Source organism: the organism of the source record quoted next, unplaced genomic scaffold, assembly GCF_019419815.1.
Source record: "Pyrus x bretschneideri cultivar Hongxiangsu unplaced genomic scaffold, Pyrus_bretschneideri_v1 Contig10, whole genome shotgun sequence".
Lineage (NCBI taxonomy): Eukaryota > Viridiplantae > Streptophyta > Magnoliopsida > Rosales > Rosaceae > Pyrus > Pyrus x bretschneideri.
In genome coordinates this window covers 5,959,878-5,987,047 of record NW_025999391.1, presented here as the reverse complement: position 1 = coordinate 5,987,047, position 27,170 = coordinate 5,959,878, and the positions used below count along the sequence as shown (strand labels likewise).

Here is a 27,170-nt window from a genome sequence, read left to right as displayed (position 1 = left end):
AGAAGGCATTGACCAAATGACGAGAGGAGATCGACCAGACAACGTATACATACATACATACATACATATATATACGTATATATATGTATAGGTATATAGTTAATAATCTTTTAGTTATGGTGGGAATATAATAGAAAGCATCTGATCGCAGTCGCAGCACATGGGATGGTAAGATAGGCCTTATTTCTATATTTATTATAAAATTAGCTGACCTTTTCGATTACATATATAGGCCCTTTATGCAAAGGAATTCTTTTTTTTTTTTTTTTTTAAATAGGAATTAGGTGTAGGGTTCACTTTACATCGAATTTTAACGATCAAAATTGTCTATTTTTTAAGTTTCGATTCATATATCATCTTTACAAAAATTTAATTCAATCTGAAACTATTTGCTTATTTAATGATTAAGATAACATTTCATTGTTTCTTATATAACAAAGTATTCGATAATTTCTTTGAACTTAATTAAATGACTTAAACATTTCTGATTTGATTAATATTTTACAAGGATGATCTATGAGGTGCAACTTGAAAAATAGACGTTTCGGATCGTTAAAGTTTGATGTGATGTGAACCTAACAACTAATTCCAATTTTTATAAAAATATGAAGATCTCTTCCCTTAAAGGTTTCCTATATATATATGTATATATAACGTTGTAGGTGTTTGGATACTGTTTTTAGGGTTTTAGGTAGGGACAAGGATTGTCTGCCCTTCCGTGCCTTCCTGTTTTATGTGGTCAAGGTTAAGTCACGTCAACATTTTATATTGTTTTTTATATAGAGATAATAAGACAAAAATGAATAGTAATATAACATATTGACGTGACTTAACCATGATCACACAAACAGAAGGGCACAAGAAGACACGGAAAGTGGGAAGGCAGACAATCCTTATCTTTTAGGTAGAGCAGATGCATTGCATGTCAAGAATTTTAATTTTTCTAGCGTGCTCTTCCAGACTTCCCCATTCGTAATGGAGAAGAAGAGATAAGGGTATTTTTGTGTTTTCAAGCTTCAATTTCTGTGTACTATAGTAAGGGTTGACGCACATTGTTTTAAAATTTCCGTCCAAACTTGTTGCAACTCACTTAAACAGAAAATAGATAACTTTTATTTTGCATTTTTTTTTAATAAATTGTAAGAGACGTTGCATACTTAAATGAACACACATTAAATGCTTGTTCCCCATGTTTTCATTATGTTTTATCACTTTATAATATATATATGTTATTTTATTTTGTAGTTTATGATGAAATTATAAATATTTGAAGTATAAGTTCACACTTATTTAAATAAAATATAATAGAATTACTCAAATTTGCCTAGACGCCCTCCTAACCGTCTAGGAGCTAGGCCCCAACCAGCAGCCCGAATAGTACCTAGCGCATTTTAGAACCTTGATGACGCAATAGGTGTTTAGGGTTCAAGTTTTGGTTTAGCATTAGGAAAATATAGAGAGACCATGTTTCTAATTTTTTTTAAAAACCACATGATGTGGCATTTAATAGTTGAATTCCTTATTAAAGAAAAATGCAACCATCAATCGCCATGTAATCTACAACATATGGTTTATGCATATAGTTTCTATAGCTTCACCCTTAGTATTACTTACGAACTAACGTAATAATATTGTCATCCGGTTTTGTTTAGTTTAGGCTCGCACTATTAGCATAATCGAACTAAAGTAAAACCGACCTAGTAAAAAGATCGAATTCCTTCAGGACAACTGCTAATAACAAATTTCGAAAAATATAATAAATAATTAAGCTTATGTAATTTTAAAACCACGAGGAGGATCTTGAGAGGATCCTCAAATTGTGTCTGTTCATCGTATATCGTGCGGTCAATTTTCGTTATGTACTATTCATATTTAATTTAAAATAAAAATATTTAAAATGATTTATAGTCGCACGATGTACGATGATCTGACATGATTTGAGGATTTCCAGGATCTTCACAAAGAAGATCTGAAGAGGATGCTCATTCATTTTAAAAGACCAATTTCAATCGAACCACAATAATTATGGTATGCTTTGGTTCAGCTTAAGATTACACTCATTTAGGATAAAAACAAATCAGTTTATTCATCTGATTATAACTGTTCATAGGATTTATTTGCTTAACCCTAATCACAATTTTAGTCATATATATATATCCCTCAAGCGTTTGCTTGATTAAGTTCTTAATTAGGTTAGGCACTAAATAGTATATGCTATATATATTATTCATATGTCGAGATGAGTGGCTGTTGGAAATGGCACTATCCAGAGAGACAGTAAATATGAACCAGTTCAATGATGTGTTCCTATTCCATGTTCAATTACCAACCGCTTCGTCCCACCACAAGTAGGAGACTTATCATTTACACAAGAAAATTTTAATGAAAAATTTTCGGTACTGTTTATTTTAACGAAAAATCATATTTTTATACTAAAAAATTAATTCTGGTACTATTCACTTTACCTTTTATTTTGTCTTTATCTTTAAAACACAAAGTTTTTAAGCTCTTTTCATTAGTTTTCCTTTTAAACAAAGCTTTGAATTCGACCACCTAATCAGAAATACTTATAATTTAAACAAAGCTTTGAGTAAAACGATCAAATCAGAAATTAGATCACGTAGTTAGAAAAAACGACTTACATGACATGAAATACATGCTAATAATGTATTATACATTCCTTTTTTGTATCATGTCACAAAATAGCGACGAACACCGATAGTATGGTCATATCATGTAAATTCTCATTTCGATCCACCACCGCCACTGTTTTCAACTGGCCCAGCCGTTTTGGCCGTAGAAAATTCATATTTGGTAATGCAAGCATGCTTATAACAGGGCAAAGTCCGTAAGCTTACCTAAAATAGCTAATTCATGTGGAAATTCAAGGAGTAAATACTTAAAGTTGGCGCGTAAAGGTAGAGTTCAGATCTAAAATGGAATAAAATATAAATTTTGGCTTTCTTGACAACTTGACATACAGATTTCTACGTGAGGAAAAATAACCGTGCTACTTAATTAATTAAGTTTGAATTTGGAGACGGTTTACCGTTAATTGTCATTTTCCAAATAAAGCAATCGCACTGACGTTCAATCATGCTATTTCTGTCCCTTTATTTGGCCTCCTGTTTTTTTTTATTTGGCCTCCTGTTATGTATATTTAAAACTTGGTAGTCTTTTTTAAACTATAATTAGGGTTGTGATGCGTGCGAACTGCAATATAATCTGAATTAAGATTGAAGGGAGAGAAGATTAAACTATGGAGGAAGATAGTGAATGGTTGGTTTTCATTGGGGAGTGGTGGAGGGGATGAACACCCAATAATATTATTAAATATTACTATATGCATTTGTTTTCAAATTAATTTTCTATATATGTGTGTGTGTGTGTATGTTACTTACTTACTTTCTAAACCAATTAATTATTTTGGATCAGTTTGTTTTTAAAAAATCCCTACTATGCACTCCATTTTGGCCTTGTGCACATTTTCCATTGTTTCTAATTTTTAGAATTAAATAAATTATAAGAGAATTAATGGACAAAAATAAAAATTAAAACATAAGAGAAACTTGGAGTCAAAATCACTGCCCTTGAAGCATCCTCTAGCTTGTGAGCTATCATGTAAGCGATCTCAAGATCACCTTAATTTTGAATGTACGTTTTAACTCAAGCTATTTAAAACAGATAGAATGACGCAAGAGATAGTGTAACTGTAGACTTGAGACTCAAACTTTCACATAGAATAGAAATGGTTGAAATAATGTACGTCAAGTGTATGATTCATAAAACAATATAAACAAATTATATCAATCCGTTACCAGAATACACTAAAGATTTAACATATATGTTATGGGTTTGAACAACCCAATAAAAACTCACTAATCTTGCATTAACCCATCCCTAAATAAGGGTCTAAATTTCAAATCCCTGGAGATTGCAATGAGCTTGACCAAGGAATGTTGCCCTAAAAATTGTAGGGTTAAAGCTCCCATAGTAAGCATCACTATAGAAAAACTCTTTAACTCGTGAAAGAAAAGAACTATATTGATGGAGCTAATATAGTGGGAAAATTGGTCAAATCGGGACAAATTAACACTTGTTGTAGGGCCCAAAGAGTAGCTGATTCACGGAAAATGATCATCGTCAGATCCTTTTTCTGAGGTTCTAGGGATCTCGTGATCATGACCGTTCATCGTACATCATGCGGTCAGTTTTCATTAGGTACTATTTATATTTAATTTTAAATTTTAAAATTTGAAATGATTTCTAACCGCACGATGCACAATGAACGGTCACAATCACGAGATTCCTAGGATCCCCAAGAAAAGGATTATATAAATGTTTGCATAAACTTGGGTTAGATGGACCTAGTGTGCTTTTGGTCCTCTGAGTAAAACTCTCATAACATACATGATGATACATTCTAATCCCCTACCATTTTTTTTGCATTTTTAGTGTTGGTGAATCATACTTACGAAAGCATCTTGAGTGTAATTCCTTTTGTGTCCTTTTATTGGATTTGTTTTCTTCTGAAATACTGAATTAAAGTGTTTTTCTCTTAAGAATAAAGTTTCCGTTTATACAAGAAACTATCAAACATTTGCTTCCTTAAAAGTATGTTGAAATATGTTAACTGAGAATTTGTCTCGATAAATATCAGACATCTTGGATAATGAATTGAAATCGCTAGAGTACTTGTGACATCATCAGGTTGATTGCGATCTTTGACCAAGCAATTAAACAGTTAAACAAACTTAAGACATCATCAGGTTGATTGCGATCTTTGACTGAGCAATTAAACAATTCTCCCAGTCAACAATATATATAGTACATAACTCATTGCACAAAGGCGAAAACCACATAATTTCTCAACAAAAATATCCGTCAAATTCTTCAAAACTAGAAAATTAATCTGATAATCCTTTTGCAATAGGCACACAAACATTGCCAAGTTTCCTAGTGTTGGCAAGAACAGGTCTTCCATTTGCATTTCTAATGATGAAATAAACTGCAGCTTAATTACTTTTCACCGAACCATAAAAATTCATGTTCACAGTTACTGTGATATTCCTATTCACATTGACTGTAGGATAGTAACTGCTTCCAGATAATATCAGATATTGAAACAGTACTCATAAAATTCAGTTTGAATCATTGATCTTATTGACTTATAATTCTCAGAGACAAACCCGAAAGGAATGTGACTCGGCAAATATTTAGATGATTGTGCTAGAGTGGTGGCCAAAAGCAAGTTGTCTTGTAGCCCTCTCCCTTTTGGAGGGTCCCCAGATCGAGTCCACCAAGCGAGAGGCACTGCATGAGAAGGCATTGACCAGACAACGTATACATACATACATACATACATATATATATATACGTATATATATGTATAGGTATATAGTTAATAAGCTTTTAGTTATGGTGGGAATATAATAGAAAGCATCTGATCGCAGTCGCAGCACATGGGATGGTAAGATAGGCCTTATTTCTATATTTATTATAAAATTAGCTGACCTTTTCGATTATATATACAGGCCCTTTATGCAAAGGAATCCTTTTGTTTTTTTTTTTTTTTTTAAATAGGAATTAGGTGTAGGGTTCACTCTACATCGAACTTTAACGATCAAAATAGTCTATTTTTTAAGTCTCGATTCATATATCATCTTTACAAAAATTTAATTCCTGAAACTATTTGCTTATTTAATGATTAAGATAACATTTCATTGTTTCTTATATAATAAAGTATTCGATAATTTCTTTGAACTTAATTAGATGACTTAAATATTTCTGATTTGGTTAATATTTTACAAGGATGATCTATGAGGTGCAACTTGAAAAATAGACGTTTCGGATCGTTAAAATTTGATGTGATGTGAACCTAACAACTAATTCCAATTTTTATAAAAATATGAAGATCTCTTCCCTTAAAGGTTTCCTATATATATATATATATGTATATATAACGTTGCAGGTGTTTGGATATTGTTTTTAGGGTTTTAGGTAGGGACAAGGATTGTCTGCCCTTCCGTGCCTTCCTGTTTTATGTGGTCAATGTTAAGTCACGTCAACATTTTATATTGTTTTTTATATAGAGATAATAAGACAAAAATGAATAGTAATATAACATATTGACGTGACTTAACCATGATCACACAAACAGAAGGGCACAAGAAGACACGAAAAGTGGGAAGGCAGACAATCCTTGTCTTTTAGGTAGAGTAGATGCATTGCATGTCAAGAATTTTAATTTTTCTAGCGTGCTCTTCCAGACTTCCACATTCGCAATGGAGAAGAAGAGATAAGGGTATTTTTGTGTTTTCAAGCTTCAATTTCTGTGTACTATAGTAAGGGTTGACGCACATTGTTTTAAAATTTCCGTCCAAATTCGTTGCAACTCACTTAAACAGAAAATAGATAACTTTTATTTTGTATTTTTTTTTTAATAAATTGTAAAAGACGTTGCATACTTAAATGAACACACATTAAATGCTTGTTTCCCATGTTTTCATTATGTTTTATCACTTTATAATATATATGTTATTTTATTTTGTAGTTTATGATGAAATTATAAATATTTGAAGTATAAGTTCACACTTATTTAAATAAAATATAATAGAATTACTTAAATCTGCCTAGACGCCCTCCTAACCGTCTAGGAGCTAGGCCCCAGCCAGCAGCCCGAATAGTACCTAGCACTTTTTAGAACCTTGATGACGCAATAGGTGTTTAGGGTTCAAGTTTTGGTTTAGCATTAGGAAAATATAGAGAGACCATGTTTCTAAATTTTTTTAAAAACCACATGATGTGGCATTTAATAGTTGAATCCCTTATTAAAGAAAAATGCAACCATCAATCGCCATGTAATCTACAACATATGGTTTATGCATATAGTTTCTATAGCTTCACCCTTAGTATTACTGTAGTTTTACTTACGAACTAATGTAATAATATTGTCATCCGGTTTTGTTTAGTTTAGGCTCGCACTATTAACATAATCGAACTAAAGTAAAACCGACCTAGTAAAAAGATCGAATTCCTTCAGGACAACTGCTAATAACAAATTTCGAAAAATATAATAAATAATTAAGCGTATGTAATTTTAAAACCACGAGGAGGATCTGGAGAGGATCCTCAAATTGTGTCTGTTCATCGTATATCGTGCGGTCAATTTTCGTTATGTACTATTCATATTTAATTTAAAATAAAAGTATTTAAAATGATTTATAGTCGCACGATATTCGATGAACGGACATGATTTGAGGATTTCCAGGATCTTCACAAAGAAGATCGGAAGAGGATGCTCATTCATTTTAAAAGACCAATTTCAATCGAACCACAATAATTATGGTATGCTTTGGTTCAGCTTAAGATTACACTCATTTAGGATAAAAACAAATCAGTTTATTCATCTGATTATAACTGTTCATAGGATTTATTTGCTTAACCCTAATCACAATTTTAGTCATATATATATATCCCTCAAGCGTTTGCTTGATTAAGTTCTTAATTAGGTTAGGCACTAAATAGTATATGCTATATATATTATTCATATGTCGAGATGAGTGGCTGTTGGAAATGGCACTATCCAGAGAGACAGTAAATATGAACCAGTTCAATGATGTGTTCCTATTCCATGTTCAATTACCAACCGCTTCGTCCCACCACAAGTAGGAGACTTATCATTTACACAAGAAAATTTTAATGAAAAATTTTCGGTACTGTTTATTTTAACGAAAAATCATATTTTTATACTAAAAAATTAATTCTGGTACTATTCACTTTACCTTTTATTTTGTCTTTATCTTTAAAACACAAAGTTTTTAAGCTCTTTTCATTAGTTTTCCTTTTAAACAAAGCTTTGAATTCGACCACCTAATCAGAAATACTTATAATTTAAACAAAGCTTTGAGTAAAACGATCAAATCAGAAATTAGATCACGTAGTTAGAAAAAACGACTTACATGACATGAAATACATGCTAATAATGTATTATACATTCCTTTTTTGTATCATGTCACAAAATAGCGACGAACACCGATAGTATGGTCATATCATGTAAATTCTCATTTCGATCCACCACCGCCACTGTTTTCAACTGGCCCAGCCGTTTTGGCCGTAGAAAATTCATATTTGGTAATGCAAGCATGCTTATAACAGGGCAAAGTCCGTAAGCTTACCTAAAATAGCTAATTCATGTGGAAATTCAAGGAGTAAATACTTAAAGTTGGCGCGTAAAGGTAGAGTTCAGATCTAAAATGGAATAAAATATAAATTTTGGCTTTCTTGACAACTTGACATACAGATTTCTACGTGAGGAAAAATAACCGTGCTACTTAATTAATTAAGTTTGAATTTGGAGACGGTTTACCGTTAATTGTCATTTTCCAAATAAAGCAATCGCACTGACGTTCAATCATGCTATTTCTGTCCCTTTATTTGGCCTCCTGTTTTTTTTTATTTGGCCTCCTGTTATGTATATTTAAAACTTGGTAGTCTTTTTTAAACTATAATTAGGGTTGTGATGCGTGCGAACTGCAATATAATCTGAATTAAGATTGAAGGGAGAGAAGATTAAACTATGGAGGAAGATAGTGAATGGTTGGTTTTCATTGGGGAGTGGTGGAGGGGATGAACACCCAATAATATTATTAAATATTACTATATGCATTTGTTTTCAAATTAATTTTCTATATATGTGTGTGTGTGTGTATGTTACTTACTTACTTTCTAAACCAATTAATTATTTTGGATCAGTTTGTTTTTAAAAAATCCCTACTATGCACTCCATTTTGGCCTTATGCACATTTTCCATTGTTTCTAATTTTTAGAATTAAATAAATTATAAGAGAATTAATGGACAAAAATAAAAATTAAAACATAAGAGAAACTTGGAGTCAAAATCACTGCCCTTGAAGCATCCTCTAGCTTGTGAGCTATCATGTAAGCGATCTCAAGATCACCTTAATTTTGAATGTACGTTTTAACTCAAGCTATTTAAAACAGATAGAATGACGCAAGAGATAGTGTAACTGTAGACTTGAGACTCAAACTTTCACATAGAATAGAAATGGTTGAAATAATGTACGTCAAGTGTACGATTCATAAAATAATATAAACAAATTATATCAATCCGTTACCCGAATACACTAAAGATTTAACATATATGTTATGAGTTTGAACAACCCAATAAGAACTCACTAATCTTGCATTAACCCATCCCTAAATAAGGGTCTAAATTTCAAATCCCTGGAAATTGCAATGAGCTTGACAAAGGAATGTTGCCCTAAAAATTGTAGGGTTAAAGCTCCCATAGTAAGCATCACTATAGAAAAACTCTTTAACTCGTGAAAGAAAAGAACTATATTGATGGAGCTAATATCATGGGAAAATTGGTCAAATCGGGACAAATTAACACTTGTTGTAGGGCCCAAAGAGTAGCTGATTCACGGAAAATGATCATCGTCAGATCCTTTTTCTGAGGTTCTAGGGATCTCGTGATCATGACCGTTCATCGTACATCATGCGGTCAGTTTTCATTAGGTACTATTTATATTTAATTTTAAATTTTAAAATTTGAAATGATTTCTAACTCCACGATGTACAGTAAAGGGTTACAATCACAAGATTCTTAGAATCCCCAAGAAAAAGATTATATAAATGTTTGCACAAACTTGGGTTAGATGGACCTAGTGTGCTTTTGGTCCTCTTGAGTAAAACTCTCATAACATACATGATGATACATTCTAATCCCCTACCATTTTTTTTGTATTTTTAGTGTTGGTGAATCATACTTACGAAAGCATCTTGAGTGTAATTCCTTTTGTGTCCTTTTATTGGATTTGTTTTCTTCTGAAATACTGAATTAAAGTGTTTTTCTCTTAAGAATAAAGTTTCCGTTTATACAAGAAACTATCAAACATTTGCTTCCTTAAAAGTATGTTGAAATATGTTAACTGAGAATTTGTCTCGATAAATATCAGACATCTTGGATAATGAATTGAAATCGCTAGAGTACTTGTGACATCATCAGGTTGATTGCGATCTTTGACCAAGCAATTAAACAATTAAACAAACTTAAGACATCATCAGGTTGATTGCGATCTTTGACTGAGCAATTAAACAATTCTCCGAGTCAACAATATATATAGTACAAACGTAACCACACTTGAGGTACATTAAACCAAAATCGATTAGTGGATGTGGATTAAGTTTAAGGGAAGTGATTTCCAATTTAAAAAAAATTGAAATTAGTTGTGGGGCTCAAACGACATCGAATTTTAACAATTTGAATTGTCTATTTTTTAAGTTGCATCTCGTAGATCATTCTTACAAAATATTCACCAATTGGAAATATTTGGAACATCTAATTGAGTTCAAAACATTGACGAACACTATGATATAAGAAGATTGAAATTTTATTGTGACAATTGAACGAGCAAATGATTTCGAATTGAATTGATTTTTTTGCAATGATGATCTATGAATCAAGATTTAAAACATAAACGGTTTGGATCGTAAAATTCAATGTGAAGGTAATCCCATAACTAACCCTCATTTTTTTTTCTTCCAAAAATAGAAATCCCTCTCCATAAGGGCCTGTATATACATAGGGGGTGTGCTATCCATACATCCCATTTTACTTCTCACACACCCCTTGATAATTTATGTCCGTTGATCTTCTTCAATTCATCCAATCCGACAGCCGGAAATTAAAAAGGTGTGTGGATATCACACCCCTATACATATATATGTTATGTTATATGTATGGATGTGTATGTATATGTAGATGAAAGAATTAAAACCTTGCCATTCGTTTTGTTGAAAAGAACAGAAAAAGACAAAGTGCAAGTGGCTTTGTGTCGCAGAAGGTGGATGTCTTTTTGCATATGTATACTCATCATCCAAGAATTCAGCCAGAAAATACTTAAAACTCCAAAGCATTTCCAAGAATATTTGTTATATTGTTCTTAATTTAACTAGTGTTCATTAAAAAATTGTTTGATTAGTCGGTCTCTTGGAGCAAAGTTTTTTTGACGTGAGATATTTCACACGCTCGCTCACGTATGATTATTGAGCTTTTATATGCAAACAAACATGTGCTGACGTCATGAAAAAAAATTTAAATTTGAAATCAATAGGTGATTGAGAAATTGCTCAACCGTTTACAAGCTGGCCGAAGTACAATTATTTTTGGGCTCTCAGAATAAAAAAGTAAATGAATTATGCAGAATTAAGGGCCTAATTACTACATTGATTAAGTGCTGATTCAAATCGGCTATCTCAGCCTACTTGGTCTACCAATTGGACGTCCTACTTTGTTCTACCAACTAGGCCCACCGGAGTTGATTCTCGCCGACGTATACTTACATCAGCGATAACCACCGGTTCGAGTTTCAAGCCAAAAAGAGTGCAGATAAGAAAACCGACCTGAAAAAGCTATATGAACGAAAGATAGAAACCGATAGATGCAATTTCTGGTCGCGGAAAAATGCACAGTAGAAGTAGCGTTTGACTAAGGAGACAAAGTTAAAACCAAAAACTACCTGAAGGCTAAGTTTATATAGCCACATGCGCTCAATCTTGACCATCCAAAAAGAAACAGTAAAATGACCAGATCATGACACGTGGAAACCAACTTATTTTGTTTTTAAAAAAGAAGGCGCGTGAAACAACTTCGCAGCTCACGCGATCACACCTGTTTATTGTGCTTTTAATAAAGAGACGTCTTGATTAAGCCACCAACCAACAAAGCACACGTATACTACATGCACTGTTCTCCCGACCGTTTCTACTTCTATCAAGGAGTTGGGTACCTAATGGAATTCCTACGAGCACTATAGAGTGAGAAAGATCCGAGCGCTAAAGAGGAAAGCAAAACCAGAGTGCTTTAAGAAAACGTATATTTCTCGTCAAGGCTCATAAACCAGGTATTATTTTAGGGTTGACTAGCCGTTACAACTCCATGCCCTAGAAGAAACCTCTAAACAAGGAGCGGGGGGACTTGTTAATGAGATGTCGTTTTAGACCCCTAAATTACTACAGGCCTAGAGAAGGCCCAATGAAAGCCCAAAGAAGATCCAAAGAAGCAGCTTCGAGCGCTATATACGACCACTCAATAGTCTGGTTTGACTATCGACAAAGAGGTCGAGTGCTATAGACGACCACTTAAACCTTGTTGGCAATCTTTTATAGTCTTTATCTCGAGCTCATCAAGTGCCGACCGTATTAATTTTTGTTGACCTTCCAATTTCAATTTTTAACAAGCTTTATTTATTGATTTATATATTGTCTCAAATTGCAATTGAAAAGCTATAACTACCCAAATAATATTCTTTTCAATGAGCGATCAACAAGAGAAAAATTACCTATAACTAAACTGCCACTTTGACGATATTTTTCACCAATCAAGTGAACTTATAAACATAAAACTAAAGAATGGTGCTATCGACACTCTTTTTTTTTACTTTCTACACTAATTTCAATTTCTGGTACTTGGATCAAAGGAATTGGAGAAGATCAAAGGAAAAAAAATAAGGGCAATGCGAGAGAGACCAAATTTTGTAAACCAAATGATGTGGTTGTTGATACTTGGATTATTACTCACATGTTGATTAACGTGCTTATTTCTGATTTGTAATATATCATTTGGTTTGCAAATTTAGTTTAAAATTTAGTATTCCTAACATTATACAAAAAATAAACAAAAAATGTATGGAAAGTACAAATAAATGTGCGAATAACACCACCCAAACTAATACACATGAAAATATTAATTGGATTAGTTTGAAATAAGTTGCAATGAGGTTAGACTTGTAGGTAAGTTGTTTCTACTTCAAGTACAGTATGAACCATGATAGTGGTAAACCTAATAAATGGAGAGAGATTGAGTTTGAGTTTTAAGATGTTGATAATTAAGTGGGGCATTAACACGTGGAGCTTAGTTACTCATAAACATATAACATGAGATTATAGAGAGATTTTTTAGCGTGTCAGAATAGTGAAATTGCTCGGTATATTTAGCGGGAAAGTAACTCAGCAGCACATCACCTTGCTCGAGTGGGAATTGGTAGTAATCAAGAGTTTGTATGGTTTGAAGAACCCTTGATTTGGTTAGGAATATTTTGTTCAAAGATGTGTCGTAAGTACCTATATTTTGTTATTTGAGAATATGTTATCTTGTTGTGCAATACACTATTTTCTCTTTGATCGGTTTGAATTTTTTATCTAGATCCATTGTGCAAACTATTCTCAATTTGTACATTTTCTGATTTGCTTAATGAAAATCATCGCTTCCTTCAAAAAGAAAAATGTCAAAAAATAATTAGTTATAAACTTAAAAAAGAACTTTAACTAATTGTATTAGACATTGGTGTATCTTACAATGTTCTGACATACCGAAAAATTTATCGAGATGATGAGAGAAATGAAAAAACAAATAAAACTTGGGAACGACACACAGTTTGCCTTCGAAGGCGTCAAAACTTCATTTCGTCCTTTTCCTTCCTATTATTTGGTATTATTCGGAGGAGAAGTCTCTCTATTCGGAGAGAGAGAGAGTTATCTGCAGACACAAAACAACATTTTTTTCGCTTGAGATTTCTCTCCATTAATTTCCCATCACCATTACCCACCTTTATTCAAGTACCGTTCTTTTGCTCTGCACCACCAGTCAGAGATTCAGAGACTCAGAGACTCAGAAACCAACTACATCCTCTGCTTCCATGGCCTGTTCAAATTTGCAGAACAAGTACCTCCTCAAAAAAAACAAAAATATTTATTTCTTGATTTATTCAAAATTATGAATTTCTGATTGGGTTTCTTTCAATTAGGCCTCAAATGAGTGGATTTCGGAACAAAAGATGAATCGGCGCGTCCCCGATTTCGAAATGGACTACGACTACTTACTTCCCACCACCTCTGCTCTGAACCGACCCAGAAAATCAACCATGTAAGTCTTTCCCCACTTGATTTATCCGATTTGGTTCGGTTCGGTTCGTTTAGCTCAAATTCGACCGCAGGCCGGAAGACGATATCATGGAGCTGCTATGGCAGAACGGCCAAGTCGTGATGCAGAGCCAGAACCAGAGGTCTTCAGTCAATAGTAAAAGATCGCACCAGTCCAAATACGACGTCGTATTGCCCGACGACGGGGGCGGCATCACCAGACCGACCCCCCAACCCCAACCCCAACCGCCGGCCCAGAACCAGCACCTGTTTATGCAAGACGATGAAATGGCCTCATGGCTTCAGTACCCTCTCGTCGACGACCCCTTCTCCGCCGGCCTCCTCTATCCCGATTCCAGCACCTCCGAGCACCGGACGCCCCAGGTTTCGGGGCCGGCGCCAGCTTCGAGGCCGCCGATCCACCGGCCGAGGAGGACCGAGCTCCAGAACTTCCTGCAGTCCGACAGGACCAACAACAACAGGCCTATGATGTCGGAAACGGCGCCGTCAAGCTCGAAGAAGAGCGTGGTAAGGGAGACAACGACGGTGGTGGATTCCAGCGACACTCCGCTGGTGGGCCCAAGCTCTAGGGCTTTGGATTCTAGGCCCGACGGCGCTTGTGGCGGCTTGGCTAATGGAGCGAGGTCGTTAACCGCTGCAACCGCTGCGACGTCGTTTCCTGGAAAAGAAGTGACCACGTGTGAGATGTCGCTGACGTCGTCTCCAGGAGGCTCCAGCGCGAGCGCTAGTGAGAGCACCGAGCCGGAGTCGGCTCCCAAGCTGCCGCTGACTGCCGATAACCGGAAGCGCCAGCGGAAAGGGAGAGAAGCCCCCGCCGCCGACGACACCGAGTTTCAAAGCAAGGTGAATCAGCACAATTTTGTTTTTACTAATTTTCATTTTCACGTTTTTTCATATAAAACAAACTTTAGTAATAAAATAGTTATTCAGAAATAATCGTTAATGATATAAAAAAAATTTCAATAACTAAAAATCGTTTGATCATCGTTAAAAAAAAATTTGAATTCAGCGAGCAATTTATTTCACTCTTTATAAGTTTTATTTTTAAAATTTGAATAAGTACATGCGATCAATTGCTAGTTACTTGGTAAGGGTAACATTTTCATAAAAATGTGAAATTTAATTAAATTAAATTTTAGTTTTCAGAAAATACAAACTGAATAGTAAATCCATTGTTCTCTTTCCCAATGTGTTTGTTGCCTGGGTATCTCGGCTAGGTTGCGCATGGCGCGGTGGTGCCGTAGGTAGGCGTGCGCACTACGCACCCACCTGCTGCCTCTCTCCTTCCTAGGTTATAACCCTATGTAAAGGCTAGAGTGTGCAGTTGTACGCCGTACACGTGGCATTTAGTAGGAGGGACATAACTTTTCTGACAATAAATTGAATGAGAGAATGAGAGATGTTTGCTAGATGACGTGCACGTGGCAGTGAAATCCTACTTGTAGTGTATAAATGGGTTCCACTGTAGGGGTGCAACGAGCCTGGATGATTAGGTTTACGGAAAATAATGAATTCATATCATCCCAGGTTCGTAGGATTTAATGTTACGTAGCATGAAAAATGTTCAGCATAAATTACCAACTAAACTGATTTATTTGAAGAAAATGATGGTGTGTAATACGTGGAAAATGATTGATTTATTTGTTTTGGACTAATGATTTATTATTCATCCTAGGTTTGCTCGACACTTTCACGAGACTTGTATCTTTGTCTTGTATTAACATTCATTTTTCCCTAATGCACACGTAGTTTATTTGGTGCGCATGGTGAAAAATAGTGTGCGCAAATCACTTTTGTTACTTCCTGAATTAATAGTGAAAAATAATGTGTGCAAATCACTTTAGTAGATGTAAAATTTGATTTACTTCCTGAATTAATAGAAAATATTTTTGGTACCTGAAACCAACGGGTTATTGATATTTCTGCAACAAGTATTTTATTGAGTAGCCACCAAATTGGTGATTGAGGAAAGTTGCTCGTAAAAGGGCATAACTTGGTGTATGGGCATTGACAGATATTAGAGTCAGATGATAATTGGTTGTTTAAATTTGTTGATCTCTTGTTAATTGTTATTAGCCAATACCGATATAGAAATTTAGCGATGGTTTGATGGAAAGTTTGAATTTTTAGTTTTGGATTATCTTTGTTGATTTGGTCTAGACTCTAGAGTTGATGTACTTGCGCTACAATGCCATGCATAATTCAGTTGGTGGGATTGGTGAGGGCGTTTATCATGGACGGAGCCAATGAAAGCTCACTGGGGGCATATAGTGCTCTTGTTCTGTCATTCAAACCGAAAAAACCCTCTCCCGCCTATCACGTACTTATATTTTTCTCATCACTTTGCCACTTTCCACTACTATATTGAAATTTTTGTAACATTGGAATTGTGATACATCGTCATTTGAAACCATCCTTGATATCATATTGCGTATAACCATACTATAATAAGGTTTTCTTAGTTGTTTTCGGTTGCCCCCACTAGAAGAAATTTCTGGCTCCGTCCCAGGCGTTCATGTTTGTAGCTTTGAGCATTAGAGTCCATCAAGACGATGATAGTTCCTATACTTGCAATTTATACCTGTGTCTTTAATATCCTTTATGTTATTTACTATTGGATTCTGGAAAATAATTGCTCTTTTTCTTTCCTTTGTTTAAAAAGGATGTCGAGTTTGAATCTGGCAATGGAAAGAAACAGGTCCGAGGATCGACATCATCTACAAAGAGATCGCGAGCTGCAGAGGTCCACAATCTCTCCGAGAGGGTCTGTACAGACTATAAATCTGTTGACGATCAAAACTGGTTTTTCATTTCCTTCTTCATGTGCGGTTATTTTTCTTCAAAATGGGGCTAAATGTAGAACTCTGTGCAGAGACGTCGAGATAGAATAAATGAAAAGATGAAGGCTTTACAAGAACTAATACCTCGATGCAACAAGGTTTGTCACTAATACAATCTGTCACTGGAATTTTGAAAGAATTTTGAATTGCTTTCTCCATTAGATGTTAAGTATGTTTTATTTAATCACTTTTATTCTGTATGACCAGTCGGACAAAGCATCAATGCTGGATGAAGCAATTGTGTACTTGAAATCTCTCCAGTTACAAGTACAGGTATGCTCGTTTCTTGTTTCCAAATGCTATATATGTCTTATCATACTTTTACGGTGGAAGAAATCTTAAGCAAAATTCTGGGAAATTGGATATATACATCCTTGGAAAATGATTTTTTTTTTTTTTTTTGTCAAGTTATTTTAGCAGTCTAATCTTTAACGAAAAGAGAAGAAGATTAAAACAGTGACAAATTAACGGAACATCAATCTTTTGTCAACAAAACAGTGAACTTTCTTAGAAAATAAGAATTAGGAAAGACCAGATAGCAACATTATTTGTAAGTGTTTGTGCATTGTTTATGTCAACATTAGATTGTAACCAATCTCTGCAGATGATGTCCATGGGATACGGCATGATCCCTATGATGTTTCCTGGAGTTCAGCAGATGATGTCCGTGCCCATGGGGATGGGAATTGGAATGGGCATGGGCATGGGAATGGAAATGGCCGGCATCAGTCGCCCAATGATGCCATTTCCAAATGTAATAGCCGGTTCACCCATGCCAACAGCAGCTGCTGCACATATGGGACCTAGGTTCCCTATACCACCATTTCACATGCAGCCTATTCCTGCAAGTGATCCTACCGGAGTTCCAGCAGTCAACCAGACAGATCAAATGATAAACTCGCTCGGGGCACAAAATCCAAACCAATCACACATGCCAAATTTTGCAGATCCTTACCAGCAGTTTTTCAGTCCCCAACAGATGCAGTTGCCACTGCAGCACGTATGGTTGCTTCGAATATGAAATCTCAATCACAAATTTGTCTTCACATAAAACTACCTGTAATGTTTACTATTTCGTCTTCTTTTACAGAAGCAAGCAATGCCCCAGCCAACTACTGGCAAGCCGAGTTCCAATAGGAGACCTGAAACTCATGAAAACCATCAATCAGGTGAATGTCTGTTAACCTTTTATTTTATTTAGTCCAAATCATGATTTTAGGTGACATTCCACTAGATTGTTGTAGCTTCAGTTGTCCCAATATAAGTCTATAGGTTTACTAATTGTTGCATTATAAGGACAATAGCTTAATTCGGTCAAAATTTTCGACAAAATTTGCACATTAGTGACATATTTAGGGTAAACCGGTCTTAAGCGTTAAAAGCGCCACACACATGCTTCGTATATCTCGTATAATTACCAAATTCGTTTGGAAGATGGTAATAACCAGCGCTGTAACTTTTTGTGCATTGCAGGTTAAAGTTATAGGTTGAAGTTGAAGAGTAGATGGATAACAGAAGGTTCATATACCTGCTAAGTTTTGTAGTCTAAAGCTCTGAGAGTAGCTTTTCTTTTTCTGCTCTCTTTTTTTTTTTTAGGCTAAACTGCCATATAACTAAAAGCTAACCTGTAACTATTACAACCCCAATTGTAATATATTTTACCAGTTTCCGATTTTGTCGCCGTCGGAACTGTAAAACTGTAGAGTGTCAACAAGTTTATTAGTCAGTGAGGTGACAGAGTTGATGGGTTCTGACGGAAAATCCTAGAATGAACTGGCTCGTGTCATGATCCAGAACTCTTAGCTGTTGGATTCTTGGACAGTCTCTTTGACTAAACATCAGACGGCTAAGGATCTTCTTGGAACATGACACGAGGCAGTCCATTCTGAAAGACATGGAAGAAGATGGTGATACTTTGGTATCGTTTTCTGCTTTCATATGATTTTGCAGAAGCACGAAAAGATAAACAAAAAGGCGTATTTGCCCATGTCTCGTGACCAAATCACAAACCTGGTCAAGTGCGCTATTGGAAAGTGAGATGTATTTCTGGTTGTATGCGGGATTCCCCCGACAAAGTCATCAGACATTGAGATATGCTTGATCAGCAAAAGATGAGGGCACATAAAATTACATATACAAAACAAATATATCGGGATTGTATTCGTTGTAGTTTTCTCCAGACAGGAGGATTGATAGCCAAACATATAAACTCGGAGAGAAATTTATATTCTGACACTAACTTGTTTATATGTATAAGTGTTTTTCTTCAACTTACATTGGCGATTGCAAATTAATCTTTCCATGGTTTCAACTTTGAACCCGATTACAAAATTCTTCGGCCAACGAAGGGCTTGAAACTAGAGGAAGAAGATCAAGATGACAGCATAATATTTTCATGTGTTTGCATTTGCTGAAGACGAAGATGTCTCGATGGTAGATAGGATCTGACGACAGAAATCCAAACAATAGGTTATTCATGTGAACTGTCAATGGTCGTGTAGCCACCCAATACATTTCATAAATGTACAATACGAGGAGAATATTAGAGGGAATCACCTTGTCAGTAAATACGCGAAACGCGTCCACGCCCATAGCTTTCTCAAGTTCCTGATTGTAGTATACATCACAATTAGCAAACAGTGTTCTCCATTTTAGTCGGGGGCAGTCTGGTTTCAGAACGAGTATCACGTCTACATAAAAAATATTCGATAAAGAAAAGACTTCGGTGTCTCGATTGAAGTAAATGTTACTACTCACCTTCTCTGCATCTGGAGAACAATCTATACTCAAAATGAGTTTCCGAAGGTTCTCATCTTTCAAAGCACTGTGAATTTCACTGGAAGAAGCTGCGATTAAAAAACGAAGTGAGGGCTTGATAATAGGGGGAGTATTCTCATCAGCCATGAATTTAACAATAAAATTTTCAGACAAGTTGCCAAAACTCAACAATTTCTTCATACATATATAACCAATCCTTCAACCAGAGGTCTAAAGCGAAAAAACAAGGAGATGCGGGATGGGTTTCTGGAGCCAAATCACGTAGGACAACTCTGATCCAGAGTTAACTGCAGAACATTAAAATGGTGCCCCTGGCCACTTATAATCGTTTGTTGTCTACACTAAATTAAACTAAACTACTGAGCTGACGGATTCACTAAAGAGAACCATCATAAGTCAACACATGGACAAATACCTCAAACGCCTGAAAAACGAGCCTTAAAGATTGTGAGGGAAAGGCAATTGCAGAATGACGGAAAGAAACAGAAAAGTGGTTACCAGATACAGTAACACGATGAACTCGTTCAGCATAAAGACCATAAACCCTGGCTTCACTTATGCCCAACCTAGTTGCAGAAACCATCCTGCAGGTTGTTCATCCTCTTATTGGTCTCTACCGATAAAACAACCTTTTGTTCTAGATTTGGCTTCAAACCAACCTCTTTCATTCTCCTAATTCACACCTTTAGAAAAAAGTAATTTGAATAAAGTTTTACAAGTCGGAACCTAGGTCTAGTATGCACCATAAGCAAGTCAACTTCTCCAAAAAGGTGAAGGGTTAATCCTCCTATTTCAATGTTCATCATTCTCGCCACCATCCCACTTTCTAGTCATTGCTCCCCTCCCTAATTACATACCCATGGATTGCAATTTCCAGCAATCCCAATAGCACATCTTATGTAAATGAGTAAAGAAACTCTAATGCATTTCCAAGCTAGTTATGAATCCTACCTATCGCCTCGAGTTGCGGCCCTTGCAGCACTTGGCTCGGTTCCTCCACAAGTAATGGCCTCTCTACCAGTAGCTCTGGAGCTGCAGCCGAACAGTAAGAAATAAACAAGAACGAAAATAATCAGAATCCGCAAAGCACACAAGTCTCTTGAAAATCAGTGCATATGAAAGCAGTTTAATTAGGCTCAAATCAGAGTGCAAAAATTCTTACTTGGTGGTTTTTCCTCGGAAGAAACTGGAAGAGCGCATGGGTTTTCTGCAATTTTCATAAGTAAGCTCAAAATTAAGCCCCAGATAATCATCAAATTAAGAAATTAAATAGATTTTGAAATTTAGGATCATCGTACCCTTGTGCTTCTTGAAGCAGGGCACAGAACAACTGCAAGAAAAAAGTTTCGATTTTTTTTTTTTTTTTTTATAAATTATTTTATGCGAAAATAATGAGATAGCAGTCAGAAAGAATCGAAAGGAAAGGTAGCTTACTAAGGTGCGCGGCAGGAGGGGCACTTGTATTTGGATTGTGCTTCGTTGCAGACTTGGCACACTACTCGAGGACCCATTTCAAGGAAAGTTTCTGAGAAAATTACTTTCTGAGGAGCCAAACAGAAGCTAACGTGACAAAAACCCTAAACCCTTTTGTAACCTTAAAGTTAGGTTTTTTTTTTTTTTTTTTTGGTAGGAAATTTTCATCTTCTTTGATTGCAAAGACGTGGTCGAGTTAAATAAAGTTCCACTGTGTTTTTTATTTTTTTGGTAAACTGAATATTCATAGCCAGGGTAAAGATGCCAACATCAAATAGAGGGCCACCAACAAAGCAAGTAACAAGCAAAACACAAATAATCGAGCAGTGCAGGGGGTTACAAGAGAGACAGACGTCGCACCATGTGCAAAGGCGTCGCCTCCTACACTGCCAAACACAACTTAAGGAGGGCACGGTAAACCATCATTGTTAAGTACATAAACCAAAGAAGAAGGAGGTCGATTGATCTATGAAAGATCACTCATCTCCTGAGATCTCGTTGATGCTAACAGGTTTGCTGTCTGATTGGTTGATATTGGAGTCCAAGACCAACGAAAGTCATGGAAGGAAGCCCCAAGGTTTTTGACTTTCGCCAGAATGGGATAAGCTTTCCAGCTGCCATTCTCCAACGAGTCATCCAAGCATGAAATAGACTCGAGAGAATCAGATTCCAAAATAATCTTTCTGTAGCCCAGCAAGATGTCCAGATTGCAACCATGCAGAAGTGCCATGGCCTCAGCTTGAGCCGCCCACCGAGCCACAATTTCCTGCCTTCAAGCCATTAAAAACTTGCCTTCCTTGTCTCGAACAACAATCCCCACAAACCCCGAATCGCTGAAAGATACCCAACTTGCATCCACATTGATTTTAATGAAAGGGAAGATCGGCGAGGTCTAACTAATTACCTCATGAATGCCAGCAGAGCTTGCGGCAAGTTGATTCCCACTAACATGCTTCGCCTCAAGAAAAGCACCCACAACATTAGGGATGGCAAGAAAGACCTGAGAAGGGTTGATATCGCAATGGTTGAAGATGAGGTTGCATCTTGCCTTCCAAATATGCCAACACATGAAGGCAACTAGAGTGAGCATCCAATCCTTATCCTGGTGTGCCCATCGACCCGAGTTGATGAACGACTCTAACCATTGCGGCCATGAAACGATGTCGTCCCTATCAACCCTATAGTTTAGCGGTCCTTTAAACCAAATTGCTTCCACCCAAGGACATTGAAGGAAAATATGTTCAATAGATTTATCATCGTTTTGGCAAATAGGACATGTCGGGGAATGGGAAGATTTCTCTTGAAGAGATCAACCATCGTGGTAAGGGCCCTATGTATTGATTTCCACATGAAATTCTGGAGTTTTGGAGGAGAGTTCAGCCTCTAAATAACCTTTTAAACTTACTCTATGGAGTGCCTGATGTAGGGTGGACGCTGACCCTCACGATTGTGAGCCCTCAAGTGTGCCCAGTGGTACCCCGACTTCACCGAATATCTTCCCCATTTGTCAAAGGGCTAGACCAGTCTATCCTTTTTGGAAGTGTCCCTTATCACCATATCATGAATTGCGTTCAGCTCCTACATAGATAAAAAGGGCATTAGAAAGTCGGTATCCTAAGATCTTGAGTCTGCATATATTAGGGACTCGACTCTAATGTTCCATGACACTGCCACATCACCCCTCGACATAGGATGTCCCACGGGAATGGAAGGGATCCATCTATCAATCCATAAGCACAAATCCATTCCTCCCATTATTTACGAATGCGCGCCTTTAATCAGGAGATCCCGTCCCACCAATAGGCTTGACCAAACCCACGACGCACGGCTACCCCTATTCGCATCAAGAAATGAGCAATGAGGAAAATACCTGGCCTTTAAGACTCTAGCCCAAAAGGACAAGGGGTCATGGATGAGGCGTTAACACTGTTTAGCTAGGAGAACATCGTTGAAATCCTAAAAATTCCTAAATCCTATGCCTCCCATACTCTTCGGTAGGCCAAGAGTTTCCTTTGCCACCTAATATATTTTCCTTTCCCCACATTTTTGCTCCCACCAAAACCCCGAAATAAGAGTATCCATCTCGTTACACACCACCGCAAGAAATTTGAATAAATTCACCGGATAGGCCGGGATAGCTTGTATCACTGCCTTAATCATAACCTCATTTCCCGCCTGTGAGAACATGCAATGCTTCCACCTTTGAATTTCCCCATGATTCTACCTTTCGCATAGGCCAACCTCTGTCTTTTTTATCGCCCCCAAATGGCAGGGACCTTGAGATAGATACTAGGATCATTGGCAGTCAACATCCTGAGGATATCCCTCAATTCCACCGAAGTATCCGTAGGGATGTTGGCACAAAAAAATACACTAGATTTCTGAAGATTAAATGCCTGCCCAAATGTCGAGCAGTACTCACCCAATAATTGAACAAGATTAGTAAAATTCTTCTTATCAACCTTCAGAAAGATCAAAGTGTCGTCAACAAAAAATAGATGCGAGATTACTAGGCCATTAGGGTTCATCTTCACACCATCCAAGTACCTCCTATCCACTGCCGACTAAATTATACATGACAAAACCTCACTCACCAGTAGGAATAAGTATGGGGATAAAGGGTCCCCTTGTCGAAGACTGAGAGATGGAACAAACTTCTCCCTTGGTTGACCATTAAGAATGACTGTAATGCAAACTGTGCTAACACAGCCCATAACAATCTTCCGTCATGTAGTACAAAACCCCATCTTTTCCATAATTGCATCCAGGAAGTCCCACTTCACCCGATTATAGGCTTTGTGCATGTCAAGCTTGACGCCAAGTTCGAACTTGCCTTTTGCTTTCCTGACTCATGTGCAATCCCAATACTATCATGTATTTGTCTGCTCGCCACAAAAGCATTTTGCATGGGGGAAATGAGGTTCTGCAAAATGGGCTTCAACCTGTTCGAAAACACCTTTGATAGGACTTTATAGGAATAATTGCATAGACTGATCGAACGGAATTGCGAAATTGTCTCCGAGTTATGTACTTTTGGAATCAACACAAGGTGGGTGGAATTGATACGGCGAGGGCATCCGTTCTCGGACACCAAAGCTTTGACCAAGTCGTTAACTTCGGCTACGATATTTTCCCAAAAAGTATGATAAAATACACCTTGAAAATCGTCTGATCTCGGAGCCTTAAGACTCTCCATTAGGTGTGCCGCTACTTTGATCTCCTTCACCGTGACCTTAGAAGTAAGAGATCCATTCATATCCATTGTGACATTCGGGGGAATACAGTCCAAAATTGATCCCCACTCCCTATGCCCAAAGGTTTTGAAGAGGTTCATAAAGTGGTTTTCAAATAAGCTTCAGACCTTCCCCGGGCTGTCCTCCCAATTACCATTCTCCTGCTTGATCTTCAACATTTTGTTTCTCATTCGCCCTTGAGGAGTAGATTGGTGAAAAAACTTGGTGTTGGCGTCACCCTCCCGGAGCCAATTAACCCGGGATCTCTGTTGCCAAAAACTCTCATCCTGCTTCTATAACTTATCAACCCTTTTTGACAAATCCTTTATTTGATTGACATTCCCCTTCCCCCCCTTCCCCCAACCTTTGCTACAAATCATCCAGCAAGGCTAGGAGCTCACCAATTTGCTTGTCCCTCATTTTAAATTTCTTCCTACTCCATTGGATTAATTTTTTGACCAGCACACATTAATCCTCTTATGCCACTTGTCAATCGCATTCCCCTCGCAAGGTCCACGCCAACAGGATCTAACCAACTCTCTGCAATCTTCCTCATTGGCCCAAAAGGCTTCAAACCAGAATTGATTCTTTCCCCTTTTAATGCCAGGCTCACATTGGATGATAATTGGGCAATGGTCAGAGCCCATTACCGTAGCATGGATGACAAGAGTATTTGGCCACAACTCCTGCTAGTAAAAATTGAGAAGACCCTTATCAATGCGTTCCTCAATAAGATCACCATTACAGATACATCTCCAAGTGAAAGCCGACCCACATCCATCAACCTCGTGCAGTTCATGAAGTTCGCCAAGTATCTAGGTCGATTATAGAGCATCTGTGTCCCTCCCCCCGGAGGACTTTTCAAAATCCCAAATAAATTCATTAAAGTCCCCACCACGCAGCCAGGGGAAAAAAGAAGGGGTAAAGTGGGAATTTACCCATCCATCCCCAAAACTCCTCTTTCCCAGCTCGATACAAAGTCCCGTAGACCCCAGTAAACTTCCCCTAATTTTGCTCCCCCACTTTTCTAGCCCATGTATCAATAATGTTTTTTAAAAAGTGATTTGAACTTCCAAATAGTCATCCCACCATAAGCTTAACCTACCAACTTTTCCAATCGAAGCAACATTAAAGCCATCCAAAAAACCTATACGACGTCTTACCCCATCAATTCTACGATCTTTCATCTTAGTTTTAGAGAGAAAGATCATAAAGGGCCTATACTTTCTTATCACCCCATGCAGGGCTCGAATTACCGTGTTCGACCCAAGACCACGACAGTTCCAAAAAAGGTAAGTCATGGTGAACTTGCGGCTGTTGAAGGCCAACCGCCTCTACCTTGGCAAGATTTTCCCGCTCTTATCGCTAATAGTGCACTCCTTTCTTTCTCTGAAACCTCATCCATGTTGCTCCACATATCCTGGTATTCAACTGGGACTTCCTGGAGTTCCTTTTCTGCATATATAGCTCTCTTCATCATCAGGCATCTTTCCTTAATACTCATTTTCCGAAGCCTTTCAACAACTTTCCCTTTTCAAATGGCAATCTGTGGCCTCAAGGCCGTTGCCTTGCTCTAACTCCTTGTCATGTGTCTCAACCTGAGCCGCCAAAAAGGACATCCAATGTTGTAAGCTACTCTATGTCTTTGCCCATCCCCATGCTTAACTGTGGAAGCAGTTGACTGATTGTCAAGCCGGGATCCTCCCCTTTTGTTTGAGTGTCACTCTTAACTGGCATTTCCTGAATCGTGACTAAAAGGTTTGTTCCCCTGCCTTGACTGTACTCCTAGGATATGTGGATGAGAATAGCTCAATGGCCCATATCCCATGAGCATGTGGTGGGTAAAACTAAGAGAAACTCCAGCCATAAGCCATTGTATAGGATTGTTCCCTATCCCCATCCTTCTACTTTCTAGCCTGTCTCTTCTCTTTCTTCTACTTTTTGCCTCCTGAATCTCTTCTGTTTGCAATGGGTCCAAAGGGTTGGTGTCATGTTCCCCCTTCACACCCTGTTCTGATATTTCTACATTTCGTTGCGGTGTGGACGTGGCCTCTAACCTTACAGCACCAGCAAGCCTTCTTTCCCCTTACCAAATGATATGGCTTAAGGCAGATCCACCACTTCACGTATTGGCCCCGTTTTTGTCCATTCCCCGTAACCGGTAGCCCCTCTTTATTCGGATCAAAAGAGCACTCATTATTTGTATGCCCTATTCTCCCACACCTATAAAAGAAGTCTTGCAGCCTCTCGTACCTGAACTCTATCCAAGTATCCTTATTGCTCTCCCTTGGTAGCCAACAACCTGTGATCAAGGGTTCAGACGTATTTACCATGGCTCTTACACGAAGGAAACCTCTGGCCTTGGAAGGATCTTCAAACTCCATGAACTCCTCAATTTCTGTAGCGAGGCGCTTGATGTTGGCTTTTGAGATCAGAAATAACGGCACTCCCCTAATTTGGACCTAGAATGGGACCGTTTCCACTTTTACTTCCTCTAAGGCAAGCTCCTGGGACCACATTTTGACTGAAAAATTGTGTTTCATCACTGCCCAAGGAACCTGGTTCAGAATTTTTGTAGCCGTACTTTCATCTTGGACGGTTATGATGAAGGTGTTGCCCTGAATCCATTTGACTTCAATCTCCCCTATCTCTTTCCAAGCAGATCAAAGAATATTCCTGATCCCCCATTTGTTTAAAGTTCGGGAGCTGCTCCCACCAACTTAATCCCATGTTCCATTGTCAACAAATCCATAGACCCTTCCAAATGGACCACCAACTCCTCTACCTCTGGTTGCACCATTTATCTCCTAGCGTGACTTAGAGCACTCTGTTTTGCTTGACTTGAAACCCTCCCACTGTTAATTTCCTACTTGCTGGTGGT

General features: G+C 37.3%; 2 protein-coding genes across 3 annotated transcripts; one reads left to right on the top strand and one right to left on the bottom strand.

The window, feature by feature from the left end:
* The first annotated feature begins 13,480 nt into the window (after positions 1–13,480).
* LOC103961475 (transcription factor PIF1) lies at positions 13,481–18,502 on the top strand. Its single transcript, XM_048567387.1, has 9 exons — positions 13,481–13,747; positions 13,830–13,948; positions 14,019–14,808; positions 16,628–16,729; positions 16,838–16,903; positions 17,013–17,078; positions 17,410–17,805; positions 17,896–17,974; positions 18,279–18,502. The coding sequence occupies exons 2-9, from the start codon at positions 13,860–13,862 to the stop codon at positions 18,281–18,283; spliced, it is 1,593 nt and encodes a 530-aa protein (XP_048423344.1). The 5' UTR covers positions 13,481–13,747; positions 13,830–13,859; the 3' UTR covers positions 18,284–18,502.
* Positions 18,503–18,926: 424 nt separating this feature from the next.
* Positions 18,927–21,202, bottom strand: LOC103960379 (zinc finger HIT domain-containing protein 3). Of its 2 annotated transcripts, none has more exons than XM_009372844.3 (7): positions 21,018–21,202; positions 20,882–20,913; positions 20,746–20,790; positions 20,535–20,621; positions 19,563–19,651; positions 19,362–19,412; positions 18,927–19,249 (listed from the first exon to the last, which is right to left on the bottom strand). In XM_009372844.3, exons 1-7 carry the CDS (start codon positions 21,092–21,094, stop codon positions 19,199–19,201), a joined length of 432 nt encoding a protein of 143 aa, XP_009371119.2. In that variant the 5' UTR covers positions 21,095–21,202; the 3' UTR covers positions 18,927–19,198. The 2 variants fall into 2 exon arrangements, with proteins under 2 accessions (XP_009371119.2, XP_009371129.2); XM_009372854.3 differs by having other exon boundaries at positions 20,535–20,615.
* Between the last annotated feature and the right edge of the window lie 5,968 nt (positions 21,203–27,170).

Bases quoted from the DNA above. Each gene is read 5' to 3' on its own strand.
- LOC103961475 (XM_048567387.1), top strand. From the start codon at position 13,860: ATGAATCGGCGCGTCCCCGATTTCGAAATGGACTACGACTACTTACTT. The intron at 13,949-14,018 runs GTAAGTCTTTCC...ATTCGACCGCAG, and splicing joins CGACCCAGAAAATCAACCAT to GCCGGAAGACGATATCATGG. The intron at 17,079-17,409 runs GTATGCTCGTTT...CAATCTCTGCAG, and splicing joins CTCTCCAGTTACAAGTACAG to ATGATGTCCATGGGATACGG.
- LOC103960379 (XM_009372844.3), bottom strand. From the start codon at position 21,094: ATGGGTCCTCGAGTAGTGTGCCAAGTCTGCAACGAAGCACAATCCAAA. The intron at 19,652-20,534 runs GTAGGATTCATA...TTTTAATCGCAG, and splicing joins GCCGCAACTCGAGGCGATAG to CTTCTTCCAGTGAAATTCAC. The intron at 19,413-19,562 runs GTGAGTAGTAAC...TACTACAATCAG, and splicing joins GTTCTCCAGATGCAGAGAAG to GAACTTGAGAAAGCTATGGG.